Raw genomic sequence first — 17,679 nt, forward strand, 5'->3', positions numbered from 1 at the left:
ATGGTGATATTGATAACCTATTAATACTGACTATCGGAATCTTTTTTCCGCGGGCCGTTCATGATATACTTATCGATTATACGCCAAATCATACTGCACATTTGCCTGCAGAAATTCGGATAGAAACAGACTTGGTTAAACCGACCGCACTCGATTTCCGGAAAAGCAAGCAGAAATAATTTGCCCGTCACGAACGTCACTTTCGGACATCGGTGTTGAGTATGATCAAGAAGATTATCAAGAGCTCCATGACACTTTTGTTGAAGAACTCTCGTGAGATCGATACACATGGTGTAAAAGAAATTACTCCGACACAGAAAGTGGCATAATATTTATTCCATTTTTACATGTTTTAACAGAGAGCAAAAGCATATCCTTAAACAATTTTGATACATTCATAGAGTGAATCACCTCAACAGTTCTTCTAATGCGTCTTGTGAGACTCTGGATTAAATCTTTGGATTGCGAAGCAAATGAACGACACTTTAACACTCCTACGACGCGTCGTTCTCTACAATAAACTCAGCAAGGCGCCGTCGCGACTCTCCACTGCGCTAATGGAACCTTATGAGAGATATCATCAAAGCAAGACAGTCGCGACGGATCTGATAAACTTTACAGTACCACTTCATGACAGAGAGACAATGCTCATTGTTGGAAGGCATCATCACTAAGACAACTTCTGGGTGCCTCTTGTGACACATTGCGTGAGAGGGAACACTGCACGGGCACATTCAGCTGTGAACCTGGTGTATTCATTGCGAAGTCTAAGTTCGAGTCAGCTTTAAATGTTACCTCGAATATGTAACTACTCCATCTATTTGACGTCTCCACGCACAACAAAAAGTCCATGCTTTGCCCTTCACCGTACTTAGAATCAAGATCACGAATACGCAATCGTGATACCTGGGGAAGTCGTCTGCTTTCATCCAGTCCCAAAGTTTCTTCATTTAGGAAAACCTTCTTAAGCCTGCTCAGGTTTTTAAAAACGAAGTACCACTGGCCTCTCTATGTCTCCCAGCACCTTCGGCTGATACGGCTCGCCGGGGTTCCTCTTCTTTTGTTTCGGCCTCTGGGTCCTCCTCTACAATGTCACGCCCCGAATCCATCCTAATATTCTCAACTTCGAAACTATCTATAAGAGACAAGACCACTAATGAATATTCATAGGTTGGTGTCCTATCAATTAGACGAGTGCATGTTTTTAACTCTCAAGTACATATTTGGAGAGGCATTGAAAAATTATTTGTTGTGGCAAGTCTACAGATATAAAGAAATTATTTGATGAAAAAATTAATTTCGAATTTTGCTAATTTGGTAATAGGGGGCGTGTTTTGAGATTTTTCTGCCAGTTAGTGGAAATATCAATGTCTGTCTAATTTGTCGATTATCAAAAAATTTCCGTGGTCAACTACCAGTTATTTTTCACCATTTACTTGCCCGACTGTCCGGAATATCATATCAAAATTTCAGATTCACAGCCCCACGCAGCATTTGATGCGTCGCGGTCAAACATTGACAATTTAACTGCTAAAAGGCTTAAAAAATCAATGGTGGTTTTGTCTCATAAAGCGATATAACCAGATTGTTGTTTACTCACCGTGTACTCGACTTTAGACTGCAAATGGCGCTCGGTAGAATCACGACCTAAAAATTTAACAGAGACACATATTAATCAAGATAGTAATCAGAGTATTGATAAAACGCAGACTTGAATCTATAACCGGCCCATGTAAACTTTAAACTAGTTGTACACCTGTGCAAGTATTTATTCCAGAAAACTGTGTTTTTATGTCTTGTGTATCTCACACTACATTTTCCAGGTCACAGAACTTGGTGCGGTTAATTGTCAAACGGAACTTTTTTCATGCTTCATGAACACTAGAAATGTGCTTAGAAATGAAGTTTCGTTTTAGAATTTGTGGCACCAACAGAAAACCATGTTTCTTGGGTAAATTGGGGGTGCTCTTTCCAAAAATGAGGTTTTCTGGAGCTTATTTTTAGGTTGTGAAATATAGGTCTGTGGAGGAAGTGATAAAATGTCAGACAAATGGAGTAGATTAATGCAGGCCGGTGCAGAAGTAGAAAGTGTCTCCCTGGAAAAAGTGTCCGGTCCTACTTTATTCTGACGCATTATGGTCCATGGTTCTCTTGATGCCATGACTGTCAACACCTCAGATATTAAAAGGACATTTCAAACTTCTACACCGGCAATTATTAGAATAAATGACGAAATCGGAGTGTATCGATAATACATGTACCAATAAACTCTCCGTTCCACTGTTCAGATATCATTCTTCGGAGTGGTCAGTATATTAGTGTCACGCAGGCACTTACTGACGGTACACTCTGGACGCCGTGGATCAGCGTCGTCTCTCCCCTGGGAAGACTATGAAAGGACTGTCTCACGAATCTTACCGACGGGCTGTCAATTTGCCCCGCGGATTGTTTACAAATTCGCGAGGGGGGGGGGGCAGAAATAGAAGCTTTCAAAGACAACACTTACCTCTTGTTTTCACCGATTTAGAAAGACAAGAGAATTGTTTTCAAGCGCGGGTAGAATGAAATCAATGGCGTCCAGTTTGACAGGTCTCGACTCATCGCGTGTCACCATCGCCGACAATACGTAACTGGAATGGTTGGTAATTGATATTCATAGAACGGGGCATTTCTTTTTCACTTTTCTCAACTTAGGATTGGTCGAATTCGAAATATCATCTTGGGTTTTCCGAGGCCACTTGAATATGTTATACTTTATATTCTTCTCAATAACGAAAGCGCAACTACTTTCAATACAAATTTCAATACAAACTGTACATACACATGACATATACAAGGATTATAAGATTTAAGTTCTGTTAAGAAGTCGAAGTACTCTTTTCAAATTCGACTACACAAATTCTTTGGATTTCAAGTCATCGTATCATAAACTGTCTCCTAATCTTTGACAGATAACATGGCTTGTGCGTTCTTCCCGTTGATAATAATAATGAGTCTTTTATATAGCGCAATTCCGTGACACTAAGTTCTCGCTCAAATCGCTTTAGGTTATCTTATTATTACCCCGGTCTCCACAGAAATCAATCAGGGGTTTCAAGGAGCAACCAGAAGGTGCTCACTTGAACTCGACCAGTAGGGGAACTAAGCAGTGACTCGGCCGGGAGTCGAAACCACGACCTCCTGATCATGAGACCGACTCTCTTCCACTGCGCTACCGCTGCCCCGTGCCCCGTTGATGACATCTACCATAGGCCCAAATGTGTTCAGTTCATGCTGTGCCAGCTATGGTGAGTCTGTATGATACAGGCAGAGGTTGGCTGATGTACAATGTGCTCGATGGCTGTGTAGGCTGCATCCAGTGCAGAGGAACAATCTGCACACCCGGGATCGCGAAGCTCAAGTGACTGGAAGACGGCGTTCCTCCATTAAAGATACAGACTCTATTTCCAGGTAACTGAAGCCAATTGTGGGCATCCCCAGGATAGCCAGCTGGAGACGAGAACATCCAGGTGCTCTAGCCAGATTCGAGGACATGACACTAGTCCGACGAAACGCACACCAAGGACCTCTAGTGGGGTTACTTGGCCCGAGAACGGTACACATCTTCAGTAGATCAGTATCTATCTGTCTGCTAAATACACAACCAGACCTCAAGCAGGTTGTTGGGGCCGAGGACAGTAATAGTCCAATGAAGGCACATCACCAGCAGGTCATTGGAGTCAGTCTCTGTCCACGAATACACACCCAGAACCACCAGCAGGTGATTGGGGCAGAGGACAGTAATTGTCCAATGAAGGCACATCACCAACAGGTTATTGGAGACGAGGACAATACTTTTGCAAAGAAGAGATCCCCCGTGGATCAGTCTCTGTCCACGAATGCACAGCGAGAACCTCCAGCAAGTGATTGGGGCCGAGGACAGTAATTGTCCAATGAAGGCACATCACCAGCAGGTAATTGGAGACGAGGACAGTCCTTTCCCAATGAAGAGACATCCTCCGTGGATCAAAATCTGTTCACTGAATGCACACCCAGAACCTCCAGCAGGTCATTGGGGCCGAGGACAGTAATTGTCCAATGAAGGCACATCACCAGCAGTTCAATGGAGACGAGGACAGTACTTTTCCAATGAAGAGACATCCTCCGTGGATCAGTCTCTGTTCACGAATGAACACCCAGAACCTCCAGCAGGTCTTTGGGGCCGAGGACAGTAATTGTCCACTGAAGGCACATATCTGTCCACTGAATCCAATGGACACCCAGAATCTCAAGCATGTTGTTGGAGCGGAGGACGGTAATTGTCTAATGAGGTCGCATCTCCAGAGGAAAAGTCTGTGTCCACGAATGCATACCCAGAACCACCAGCAGGTGAATGGGGCCGAGGACAGTACATTTCCAATGAAGAAACATCCTCCGTCGATCAATATCTCTTCAATGAATGCACACACAGGACCTCCAGCAGGTCATTGGAGCCCATGACAGTACTTGTCCAATGAAGGCATATCACCAGTGGAACAGTACCTGTCAAATGAATGCACACCCAGGACGTCCAGCAGGTTATTGGAGACGAGGACAGTCCTTTTTCAATGAAGAGACATCTTCGTGGATCAGTATCTGTTCACTGAATGCACACAAAGGACATCCAGCAGGTCATTGTGGCCAAGGACAGTACTTGTCCAATGAAGGCATATCACCAGTGGAAGAGTATCTGTCAAATGAATACACAACCAGGACCTCCAGCAGGTCATTGGAGCCGAGGACAGTACTTGTCTAATGAAGACACATATCTGTCTACTGATTCCAATGGACACCCAGAAACTCCAGTATGTTGTTGAAGCTGAGGACAGTACTTGTCCGATGAAGGCATATCTCCTGTCCGATGATGGCACACCAAGGACAACCAGTAGGTTATTGGTGCCGAGGACAGTACTTGTCCAATGAAGAGACATCCCTGTGGATCAGTCTCTGTCCACGAATGCACACCCAGAACCTCCAGCAGGTCATTGGGGCCGAGGACAGTAATTGTCCGCTTAAGGCACATCAACAACAGGTTATTAGAGACGAGGACACTACTTGTCCAATGAAGAGACATCCTCCGTGGATCAGTCTCTGTACACGAATGCACACCCAGAACCTCTAGCAGGTCATTGGAGCCGAGGCCAGTACTTGTCCAATGAAGGCATATCACCAGTGGAACAGTATCTTTCAAATGAATGCACACCCAGGACGTCCAGCAGGTTATTGGAGACGAGGACAGTCCTTTTCCAAGGAAGAGACATCCTCCGTGGATCAGTATCTGTCCACTGAATGCACAGCCAGGACCTCCAGCAGGTCATTGGGGCCGAGGCCAGTACTTGTCCAATGAATGCATATCACCAATGGAAGAGTATCTGTGAAATGAATGCACACCAAGGACCTCCAGCAGGTTGTTGGGGGCCGAGGACAGTACTTGTCTAATGAGGTCACATCTCCAGACGAAAAGTCTGTGTCCACGAATGCCTAGAACCACCAGCAAGTGATTTGGGCCGAGGACAGTAATTGTTCAATGAAGGCACATCACCAGCAGGATTTTTGAGACGAGGACAGTACTTTTCCAATGAAGATACATCCCCCGGGGATCAGTCTCTGTCCACAAATGCACGCCCAGAACCTCCAGCAGGTCATTGGGGCTGAGGACAGTAATTGTCCAATGAAGGCACATCACCTGCAGGGTATTGGAGACGAGGGCAGTACCTTTCCAATGAAGAGAGATTCTCCGTGGATCAGTCTCTGTCCACGAATACACACCCAGAACCTCAAGCAGGTCATTTGGGCCGAGAACAGTACATTTCCAATGAAGAGACATCCCCGTCGATCATTATCCGTTCAGTAAATGCACCCCCAGGACCTCCAGCAGGTCATTGGAACCGAGGACAGTACTTATCTAATGAAGGCAAATATCTGTCTACTGATTACAATGGACACCAAGAACTTCAAGCATGTTGTTGGAGCTGAGAAAAGTACTTGGCCAATGAAGGCATATCTCCTGTCCGATGATGGCACACCCAGGACATCCAGTAGGTTATTGGGGCCGAGGACAGTACTTGTCCATTGAGGTCACATCTCCAGTGGATAAGTCTCCGTCCACGAATGCATACCCAGAACCTCCAGTAGGTCATTGGGGCCGAGGACAGTACTTGTCCAACGAAGGCATATCACCAGTAGAACAGTATCTGTCAAATGAATGCACACCTAGGACGTCCAGCAGGTTATTGGAGACGAGGACAGTCCTTTTCCAATGAAGAGACATCCCCCGGGAATCAGTCAGTCAATGATGCACACCCAGAACCTCCAGCAGGACATTTGGGCCGAGGACAGTAATTGTCGAATGAAGGAACATCAACAACAGGTTATTGGAGACGAGGACAGTACTTTTCCAATGAAGAGACATCCCCCGTGGATCAGTATCTCTCCACTGAAAGCACAGCCAGAACTTCCAGCAGGTCATTGGGGCCAAGGACAGTAATTGTCCAATGAAGGCACATCAACAACAGGTTATTAGGGACGAGGACACTACTTTTCCAATGAAGAGACATCCCCCGTCGATCAGTATCTCTTCACTGAATGCACACCAAGAATCTCCAGCAGGTCATTGGAGCCGTGGCCAGTACTTGTCCAATGAAGGCATATCACCAGTGGAGCAGTATCTGTTAAGTGAATGCACACCCAGGACCTCCAGCAGGTCATTGGGGCCGAGGACAGTACTTGTCCAATGAAGGCATATCACCAGTGTGCATTCGTGGACAGAGACTGATCCACGGGGGGTGTCTCTTCATTTGTAAAGTAGTGTCCTCGTCTCCAATAACCTGCTGGTGATATGCCATCTTTGGAAAATTACTGTCCTCGGCTCAAATGACCTGCTGGAGGTTCTGGGTGTGCATTCGTGGACAGAGACTGATCCACGGGGATGTCTCTTCATTGGAAAAGTACTTTCCTCGTCTCCAACAACCTGCTGGGGAGGTGCCTTCATTGGACAATTACTGTCCTCAGCCCCAATGACCTGCTGAAGGTACTGGGTATGCATTCGTGGACGGAGACTTGTCCACTTGAGATTTGACCTCATTAGACAAGTTTTGTCCTCAGTGGATAGGAGTTAATAGTTTCCCAGTAGGATGTGACTGTCTTCGGCTCACATCCGGCTGGTGCGGACTTGGTCCGCGGGGGTCGAATGGCGCGCTGAAGAAGAAGGACGGAGATCGAATTTTGTAGCAAGGAATTCCTGAATAAAGCGGACGAACTGTTATGTTTTATATCGTCTAAGAGTCTAATAACCAAGTGGTAGCAGAGCGTAGTTATCAATATAGTATAGAGACTTTAAAGCATAGAGTTCCGAAAAAATGAGTAAAGATCGAGCCGACCTCCCGCGCCCTGGCCGCTCGCAGGACGCGCCATCAGAACAAGACATGCAAGTTGCACGTGTTGATGTACACGATGCACGTGGCGATGTACACGATGTACGTAGCGAAGGCACGCATACAGAAGACGGTGAACAGGATGAGTATAACCTCAATGGATTGCATGCTGATGATGATGATGAGCGTGAGAAATGTTCTGAGAAAGAGGTGAGAGAATGGAAAGCACAGAAAGCTGTAGATAAAGCAGGTTTTACAAAGACAAGAAGAAAACTGGCGTCGTTGCTGGACGATGTGTTGGAAGAGTTAGGCCTAGACACCGATAGGGATACATCCTTGAGTGAAGATGCCCGTAATCAAATAGAAGCAGCTGCCAAGAAGGTTGATGATGCTCAAGAGAGGGCGATGAGAACCATGTCGAAGCTGACCTACGCGTATTTAGACAATGGAAAACTTGAAGATTTCGACAAAATCTCTGATGAGATGGAGAAGATTGCGCAAGAGTATGACGACATAAGCAAGAAACTCGAGGAGTTTTATGTATCAACGAAGAAAAAGCGTGTTGAGGAAACGCCAGTAGTAACCAGCAGTCCAAGAAGGCCGCCCCCTAGTGTTACCACTGCCAGTGGTACCAGTGACACTATCACCAGTCGTGGTACTACCACTACTAGCAGCAGTAGTACCAGCCCAAGCTCAAGACCAGTTGCTGCAGCGGTCACGACCAGCAGTTCCCGTAGAGTCTCATCCGGAAGTTCCAGTTCTCAGGCCGTTGAGTTTGATCCTACAAGGCATTTAACCCGCGTTACTATCCCCAAGTTTAGTGGTGATAAGAGAAACTACTCAGCATGGAAGGCTGCCTTCACTAGTTGCGTCGATGAAACCACTATCACTGCAGAGTACAAGCTGTTGAGACTTAGAGAATGCCTTACTGGTGAAGCTCTGAAAGTTGTTGATGGGTTGGGGTATTCAGCGTCTGCATATGAAGTTGCTAAGGATCGCCTGGAGAGAAAATACGGAGGCCAGAGGAGGCAGCTTATCCTGAGACTGGATGAGTTAGAGAAGTTCAAGCAAGTCCGTGATGGGAATGCAAAGGATTTAGAGAAATTGGCAGAACTATTAGATGTCATCACAGTTAATTTGAAGGATGCGCACCAGGAATCTGAATTGGGCAGTGGCAGTTTGTTTCTGTCAATACAGCGGAAACTGAGTGAGCTTCTCCTTGCACGCTACCACAGATGGGCCTATGATAAAGCAAAAGAGAAAACTGTGATGTCCCTTCGAGAATTTGTAAATGAAGAAACAGAGTTTCAAGTCAACGCTATGGAAGCCATCAGTGGTGTGAGGGATTTTCCCAAGAAAGACCCAAGAAAAGATAGGAGCTTTGTCACGTCACAAAGTAGCACAGACCGTCAATCACAGTCACACTCCGGAGCCATGGGAAAATACACCAGATCATGCAATGTATGCGGTTCAGAGCATGGAGCATGGGAATGTGACAGCTTTAAGGCGATGTCAGTGGACCTGCGGTGGAAAACAGCCAAAGAAAAGAAACTTTGCTACAGATGTCTTAGCGGTAATGGTCACAGAGCAGAAAAGTGCCCAAGGACACGTCAATGCAAGATAGATGGCTGCAAACAGACACACCACCGGTTGCTGCATGGAAAAGCGAAGAGAGCTGAGAGTCGTCGACCCATGGAAGGGAGTGGTAACTACCAAGACTCAGATGAGAGCACAATGGCAACAGTGACACTGGCTGCAAAGAACTGGAGTGAAATCGCGCTGAGAACCGTTCCAGTCATAATAAAGCATGGTGGAAAAAGAATAAAGACTAACGCCTTGCTAGATGATGCGAGTACATCGACCTACATAGATGCAAACTTAGCTGCAGAACTCGGAGTGCAAGGGAAAATTGAACAAACCACAGTTAACGTCCTAAATGGAAAGCTGAAGACATTCACCACCATGCCAGTTGAAGTGGGAATAGAAAGTTTGAATCGACGAGTAGATATGAAGATTTGGGCAAAGACAGTGGATAAAGTCACGGGTGATTTAAAAGCAACAGATTGGTCTTTGAAGCAGGATCAATATAGCCATTTGAAAGATATCCGGTTTCCAAAGATTGGTAAGAGAACCTCAGTGGATCTCCTGATAGGTGCAGATTACAGTGAGCTACATCAAAGCATTCGAGACGTCATTGGTCGACCTGGTGAACCAACAGCGAGAGAGACAAGACTGGGATGGACGTGTATCGGTCCGGTAGGGACTCCCTCGGGCCAAAAGAGGGAGGCAACCAACATGGCTTACAGCTTCTTCACCAAGGAGTCGCCATTGCTGCATGAAATCAATGATAACCTGAGAGCATTTTGGGAGATAGAGAGCATCAGCAAAGTGAATGAAGGACAAACCCCCTTGAATGAGAGTGATCGGAAAGTGCTGCAGAATGCCAGATCGTCAGTCAAGATAGTAGAGGACAGATATCAAGTGGCCGTACCATGGAAGGGAAACCACCACCCAGCAATGCCAGATAGCCGGGAGATGGCTGAGAAACGGCTGATATCAACAGAGACCAAACTGCAGAAAAATCCAGAGCTTGGAAAAAGTTACTCCCGAGTCATTCAGCAATACCAAGAAAAGGGTTACATTAAGAAGATCAAGGATGATGAGAGAAATAGTCATCAGTGGTACCTACCACACTTCCCTGTGGTCCGTGTCCTGACAAGAGCACAACAAAAACAAGGATAGTTTTCGATGCCTCGGCGAAAGTTGACGGAGTCAGTTTGAATGACAATATAAATACAGGACCGAAGATCCAAAACGAGCTGTTCGAGGTATTACTGCGCTTTAGGAGGTACCCAGTTGCTATTGTTTGCGACATAGCGGAGATGTACCTGCAGATATCCTTAGAAGAAGAAGATAAAAGGTATCACCGATTTCTGTGGCGGGACCTAGAAGACAGGACAAGAGATCCAGAGACGTTTGAGTTCCAGCGACTTGTTTTTGGAATCAACAGCTCACCGTTTTTGGCACAGTTGGTTTCTCAAGAGCATGCAAGAGCCCACCAGACACAGTGCCCTAGAGCAGCAGAGGCAATTTTGAAGTCAACTTACATGGACGACACTCTTGACTCAGTGAACGATGATGAACAGGGAAAAAAGCTGTACAGAGAGTTATCAGCATTGTGGAAAGGAGCTGGGATGCATGCCAGAAAATGGTTGTCCAACTCACCCGAAGTTTTAGCCATCATACCAGATGAAGATAGAGCTTCAGAGATTAATTTGGAGGAGGGATATTTGCCATCAGTAAAGGCCCTTGGAGTGCTGTGGAAGGCGGAAGAAGACGCGTTCTGTTATCGGCTGACACCCCCTGCTGCTGATCTCAAGCTTACGAAGAGGAGCCTACTGCGAAGAATAGCAACCATTTTTGATCCCCTTGGGTTGATGTCGCCATATGTTATACAAGGAAAAATCATCATGCAGGATGTATGGATGTGTGGCGTGGAATGGGATGAAGAATTGCCAGAGGAGATTGAAAAGAAAGCTTGGGATTGGATAGTTGAAATCACAGGGTTGGCCCAAGCCAGGATCCCTAGATGCCTACAACTTGCTGAGGAGATGACAAGTTTCCAACTTCACACCTTTGGTGATGCCTCAAAAGATGCATATGGGACTGTGGTGTATGCAAGAAGCACCTATGCCAGTGGAATGGTAGCCACAAGGATTGTAGCGTCCAAGACCAAGGTTGCACCGTTAACCTCAGTGAGCATCCCGAGACTAGAGATGATGGCGGCGGTCCTAGGACTTCAACTCAGTCTGAGCATTGTAGCAGCATTGGCCACCAATGTCAAGGAGGTGGTGTTTTGGAGTGATAGTCAAAACGTTCTCTGGTGGATAAAGCGACCTAGCAGAAAACTGAAACCTTTCGTTGCCAACCGAGTAGGCCTGATACAGCAACATACAGACCCTCAACAGTGGAGATATGTGCCAACCAAAGAAAACCCAGCAGACCTGCCTTCAAGAGGTGTAAGAGCAAAAGACCTAGCAGAGTCCAGCCTATGGTGGGACGGCCAAGAGTTTTTACAGAGGGATTCTTCAGAGTGGCCAGAGAGAGTTGTTGGACAGGGAGATGAAGTCCAGGATGAAATGAAAAATGAGAGCAGTTACCTCAGCTTGGAAGAAAAGAACAGTCTAAAACAAGTGATGAACCTTGCAGATACAAGACTAGACCCTTCCCGATTCTCCAGCTGGCAGAGATTGACACGTGTTCATGCATGGGTGCAGCGGTTTATCGGAAATTGTCAGGCAGCCCCCACTGAGAGGAAACAAGGAGAACTAGAAGTTGAGGAAGTAAAAGCGACTGAGTTACTCTTGATTAGACAGTGCCAAAAAGAAGCCTTTGCAGAGGAGTATAGCGCGTTATGCCATGGAAGGGAGCTGCCCAAGTCCAGTCAAATAGCTGGCCTGACGCCAAAATTAGATGCCGACTTCTTACTTCGTAGCAACAGTCGTCTAGCTTATGCTGATAATCTGTCCTATGAAGCCAAGTTCCCGATAATACTACCGAGAAAACACCACGTGACCCAGTTACTGGTGAGATTCTACCATGAAAGAGAGAATCATGTAGCTGGGACAAACAAGATCTTGTCAGAGATGTCAGCCAAGTATTGGATTATTAGAGGTCGAGAGGAGATCCGGGATTGGGAGGCTAAGTGCGCAGCCTGTGAACGTAAGAAGGCAAGAGTAACGTCACAATTGATGGCCCCCCTGCCAAGAACAAGAGTGAGTCCACCAATGAGAGCCTTCTCAGTTTCTTCAGTCGACTATGCTGGACCGTTTCTTACTAAGCAAGGACGAGGCAGAGTACAAACTAAGAGATACCTGTGCCTATTTACTTGCCATGCCTCGAGGGCGGTACACTTGGAGATGGCATATGCTTTAGATACCAACTCGTTCCTGAATGCCTTCAACAGATTTACTCACCGTAGAGGCGTCCCAGTAGAAGTTACTTCAGATAATGGCACGAACTTCGTTGGGGCTAACCGAGAATTGATGGAATTGGTCACCCAGCTGGACCAAGTGAGAGTAACTAGAGATGGAGCAGCGCGAGGAATAAAATGGAGGTTTAATCCGCCACATGGACCTCACTTTGGTGGAATTCATGAAAGTCTGGTGAAGAGTGCAAAGAAGGCGATATATGCTGTACTTCAGAAAGCAGACATCACAGATGAAGAGCTGAGCACTGCATTCACTGGAGCTGAAGCCCTGCTCAATTCCAGGCCGTTGTCTTACCAGTCAGCAGATTCCAAGGATGCTCCCCCTATAACACCTAACCACTTTCTATTTGGTCAGTGCGGCGGACAGTTTGCCCCAGAAGAGATAGATAGCTCAGATTTCAACCCAAGACGACGATGGAGGAGAGTTCAGGAGCTACTGAAGGAATTTTGGTCCCGGTGGTTAAAGGAGTGGCTCCCTCTGTTGCGTCAGCGCCACAAGTGGAGAGATGTCAAGAAGGATTTAGAAGTAGGAGACGTTGTACTGGTGGCAGATCCTGGATCAGTGAGAGGAGATTGGCCAATGGGACGAGTAACAGAAGTGTTTACCGGCAGAGATGGTCATCGTCGAGTGGTCAAAGTCCAGGTTGGCGAGAAGACTATGATAAGGCCAATCGTCAGGTTGTGCCCCCTGCGGTGCTGACATGTTTGCTTGCTGTCATTTTATTGGTGCGTGGTGGCCAGGCCACGCTTGCTGTTGTTTATTGGTGCATGGTGCCCAGTCCATGCTTGCTGTCGTTATTGGTGCGTGGTGCCCAAGCCATGCTGGTCGCAGATCGTTCGTGGTGCATGGTGCCCAAGCCATGCTGGTCGCAGATCGTTCGTGCATGGTGCCCAAGCCATGTTAACCATCATCGAGAAGTGCCTTGCTCGAGGACAGTGACATTTAATAGACTTATCATTATGGATATCCTTTTTGTGAAATGGACACTTGGATACGTGTAGAGACCTTTTTGAAATAGTGCTTATCAGTCACTATCCGGACAATGGTGAACTTAATGAAACAACAGAAATTCTGAATGCTAACAATCAGTTTGTTTAGACTTAATCAAAATGGGTTGATAATTAGAATTGGGAGCAAAATTGCTTCGGGTTACTTGTTTTTCATTAAACCATATCAACCAACACGTTACAGTTTTTTGTGGATGACAGTATTCAGAGTTTCAACCGTTTCATTCTTTGTGCATAATTGTGGAAGTTGAGAATTCTGTGTTCCATAACAGATGGACAGACGGACAAAAATTGGCATTTTCAAAGAGTATAGATGGAATAGTGATTCACTATTGGATATATTCTATAGACAGTTGATCTGCATTAGTCAAGCTGAACCTACTGTAAAGTCAGTCGGGATACGTTACCGGAAATTATTATGGACTGTCATTTTATGAATATTCCGGGTTCAGCTGGTATTTGTTAACAAAACGTCATTTCACTTTAAACTCAGCATAAGCCTTTTAAGCATAGTTTTTGAACAACTGTGAGTCCAGTACTCAATAGGTTAAATTTGGGGTTCTATCAGTTGGGACATTGATCATCAATAGTATACACATGTACATAAGTTTAATAGATTTGATTACCGTTAAGGTTTTAACGGGGAAGGGAGGATGGATAGGAGTTAATAGTTTCCCAGTAGGATGTGACTGTCTTCGGCTCACATCCGGCTGGTGCGGACTTGGTCCGCGGGGGTCGAATGGCGCGCTGAAGAAGAAGGACGGAGATCGAATTTTGTAGCAAAGAATTCCTGAATAAAGCGGAAGAACTGTTATGTTTTATATCGTCTAAGAGTCTAATAACCATGGTCTACGTCGATGAGAAGCTGAACGTTCGCCCCAAGGGAGCCATGCGTTACGTCATCAAACTTCAGTATCTTAATCAGGATGAACCAAAAGCAAGGTAACAAATTAAAGGGTACATCCGGACACAGAAATAGACAATCTATCTACTCTGAGGTCGAATTGCAGCAAGCGCTTGAAAATATCTCTCTGATACGGTGTCCATTTTTTGATGCGTCTTTTAAGTTACCAGATGTTCTTTGTCTTGATAAGCCCCCCTTTAGGAGGGGCTCTTAAGATACACGTGTGTGCGGGAGTAGATAATGTAAATGAATGATGAGAAATAAAGAGAGTAACTATTGATTGTATATCCTACAAACAATTTTTTTTGGTATTTTTCTGAATTAACTCCGTTGAGTTTACCGATTTCTCCGCGATCTTCCGGTGGTGGTTGCTATCCCATTGGTTGAAATTAATTTAAATTAATTTAAATCTTCATGGGAATTCGCTACATCATATGCCTAAGAAATTGGCCAATTATATTAATATTTTTATCAGAGAAATATCCGTCCTAAATAATGACAGAAAAGGGTGGTTTATTTCAATTTTGTGTCGACATGATCGAGGTCACGTGACATAAAAACAAAACAATCGCACACACCCGTCCAAAAAAGGCACTTTAAGAAAAACAAATACGTTTTTCCAGCTTAAAACCACACTGACGACTAAGTTATATTGGTCTACTGCCCAAATCTGAAGTATCAAATTGAATCACAAACTAGAACTAGCTCTATTTAGCTATAGTTGCGTGAAAAATTCGGGTGAGCGACGTACATTCTGTACCCTAGCGGCCAATAAATAAACTACTTTCAGCCGTCTGCTCCGGTCTCGTTAGGGAGTTTTTCCCAAATGTACGCGATGATGACGTGCCCCATTAACAGGACGTAACATCTATTTTAAAATGCCTTTCGAAAGTGAATGCATGAGGACAACCCATTTGTGTCGTATATCACTGGAAACGCCCGATTCCCGTGAATAAGGTCAATCACAATGTATTACATTACCAAAACAAAAATGTGTCGGAAGGAACTATATGGATGGTCCCATCGCACCCCCCCCCCCCTCCAGCAGTATGACACAGAAGGGCTAGTTGACTGTCCACCGGGGGGTTTGGGGGGAGCTTCCCCCCAACGCACTGGTAAAAACCTATGTCGACGGAGGGGGGTTTGGGGGGTGTCCCCCCATTGTAACAGCTGTAGTTGTTAGAGCTTGCACTTAACATATGCTCGTAGGGGGGTTCGGGGGAGCTCCCCCGACCTAAAGGGGGGCTCACTAAGTCCTTGACTTTACATATTAGATACGTTGGCAAGAGCTACCAAGATGCCGAGCGGAGGAAGCTGCATTTGTACTACCAGGATGTCGTCTGCCAGATGACAGCGCGCCATTTCGTGGCCCTGTTCAACCAGGCGCTCAAGGACGACAATCAGGCCTGGAAGATCCAGTTTGTCCCTGCAGCGCACATCCAACTTTTGTCGGATGACCACAAGGACATAGTTTATTTTTTTAATGTTGAACCGTTCGTGGAGGGGTCACTAGGTTTTGAGAAAGTGACCGACAACTCCATCTATGTCAACCGTAAATTAACTAAGGAACTTGTGGACGTGTCCCTAGCCTTTATGCACTTTACATGGGAGAAGTCGGAAGGCAGGATACTGGTGAGAGACCTTCAGGGTTGGTTGCCCTGGGACCAAAAAGGCACCATCATTTTCACAGACCCGGCCATTAATTCAGAAACTCTGAAGACCGTATTTGTTACTGGCAACCGTGGTAAATTGGGTGTTGACGAATTTTGGCGTGAGCAACATCCGACATGTAACGATATATGCTACTCGCTAGGAATAAAGAGACCTCAATTTGCCTCTTAATTCTTACACTCCAGACGCAGTGGACGGGCCTCGTCCCTCATCCTAAGGTATGGGAATAGCTCAGTCCGTCTGCTGATCGAACGGAGCGATCGACCACCCGAATATCACGAGATCTCGCAGTGAGGTGCGTGGTTTACTGGGCTGGAGACGCCCCGCTCTCTCTGTCAAAGGCTACCTGAGTACGCTGTCTGCTTCCGCAGCTCCACGCAGTGACTGTTAGTAATGTTCTGATCCATATACATGTAGACGATCGCTGCCTGGAGCTGATTTGTCCTTTTTTTCATACTCATAATGGAAACTTCGAAGCCGAGGAGCCGGAGGAGCCGACAATACAGTCGAACCTCCCTTACTGGACACCTCTCAAATCATGACATCGTCTCTACTATAGGGACATGGATTTTGGTCCCAAATAGATCATTGAAAACAATTTGACCTCTGTAAGCAAGACACTTCCCTATTAAGGACCGCATTTGTCAATCCCAAGGGTGTCCTTAATAGAAGGGTTCTACTGTATTTGGTACGTCAGGAACTTGCAAGCATTTTGTTTTTCAATATGGCCACTGAAACAGGCTTTTATTAAATTTCAATTTTCAGATTTATCCAGCTGATCTTCCCACTCAAAGGGAAGCTGATTGCAACCCGTAGGAATGCCAACAAAGCCATTGTATTCATCGTAGTGCTTGCCTTTGCTTGTAATCTCTGGCGTTACTGGTGGATGTATATAACAAAGAATACCGACCCATGCTATCCGGCTGACCAGGATAGAATTAAAAGACGCCCAGGGAATTTGGGATACTATATTGACTGGGCCATGTATATAGCAGTCCTTTTTGCGGTACCACTTCTTCTGCTTCTAATCTTGAACCTAGCTGTCATCATTTCTCTCATTTCGACCATGGCCAAGACAAGGCAGCTAAGAACCACTGATTCGAATGAAGCAGCGCAGCACCAGTTGTCCGTAATGACGGCGTGTACGTGTACCTTATTTCTCATCTGTGAGGTTCCAGCTTGCATTGACAGAGTCGGTCAGATATATTTCGCGCTGGCAGGAGGTGCAGCCTATTGGAGAATCGGAGGATTCATCCGCAAGGCGGGACTTCTCTTGACTGTTTTGGACTCGTCGATAAATTTCTTTATCTACATGCTGACCAACCGGAGGTTTCGTTCAACTCTTTTCAACGGTCAACGCGAAACATAATGCACTTTTTCTCCCACATCTGATACCTACCATTGATTCGGAGATATAACAATGAATTAGGATCACATATGATTACAGGTTAAAGAGTGCAGCCAACCTTTTGGACCGAGAAACCTGTAAACATCGTCTCGTCACACAAGGCATGAGATTGCAACGCTTCCGGTCATTCAATCGCGGACTACAATCTCTGGTGGGGATTTTGGCGTTGTTGAACCAGGATGGAAAAAGCAATATTGTCTTGATATGATAACACGCTCAAACGACGTGCAGTCCATATAATGCTCATTATATCATTTATAAAATCATAATTCGTTTTGTTACATCTGTAATAAATCCTTTCCTCATG

The 17,679-nt window shown here is 45.6% G+C and overlaps 2 protein-coding genes and 1 long non-coding RNA gene across 3 annotated transcripts; 2 read left to right on the top strand and 1 right to left on the bottom strand.

Moving 5' to 3' along the window:
- Positions 1-64: 64 nt before the first annotated feature.
- Positions 65-2,629, bottom strand: LOC135485090 (uncharacterized). The gene is made up of 3 exons (XR_010446523.1): positions 2,507-2,629; positions 1,601-1,647; positions 65-1,135 (listed from the first exon to the last, which is right to left on the bottom strand). It is a non-coding gene; the product is annotated as an uncharacterized LOC135485090 (long non-coding RNA).
- A 4,747-nt stretch (positions 2,630-7,376) lies between these two features.
- On the top strand, positions 7,377-10,133 carry LOC135484833 (uncharacterized). Its single transcript, XM_064766523.1, has one exon. The coding sequence runs from the start codon at positions 7,377-7,379 to the stop codon at positions 10,131-10,133; it is 2,757 nt and encodes a 918-aa protein (XP_064622593.1).
- A 140-nt stretch (positions 10,134-10,273) lies between these two features.
- On the top strand, positions 10,274-13,081 carry LOC135484834 (uncharacterized). The gene has a single exon (XM_064766524.1). It carries the CDS (start codon positions 10,274-10,276, stop codon positions 13,079-13,081), a length of 2,808 nt encoding a protein of 935 aa, XP_064622594.1.
- The last annotated feature ends 4,598 nt before the right edge of the window (positions 13,082-17,679 follow it).

The sequence above is a fragment of the Lineus longissimus genome, chromosome 3 (assembly GCF_910592395.1).
Source record: "Lineus longissimus chromosome 3, tnLinLong1.2, whole genome shotgun sequence".
Taxonomy (NCBI): domain Eukaryota; kingdom Metazoa; phylum Nemertea; class Pilidiophora; order Heteronemertea; family Lineidae; genus Lineus; species Lineus longissimus.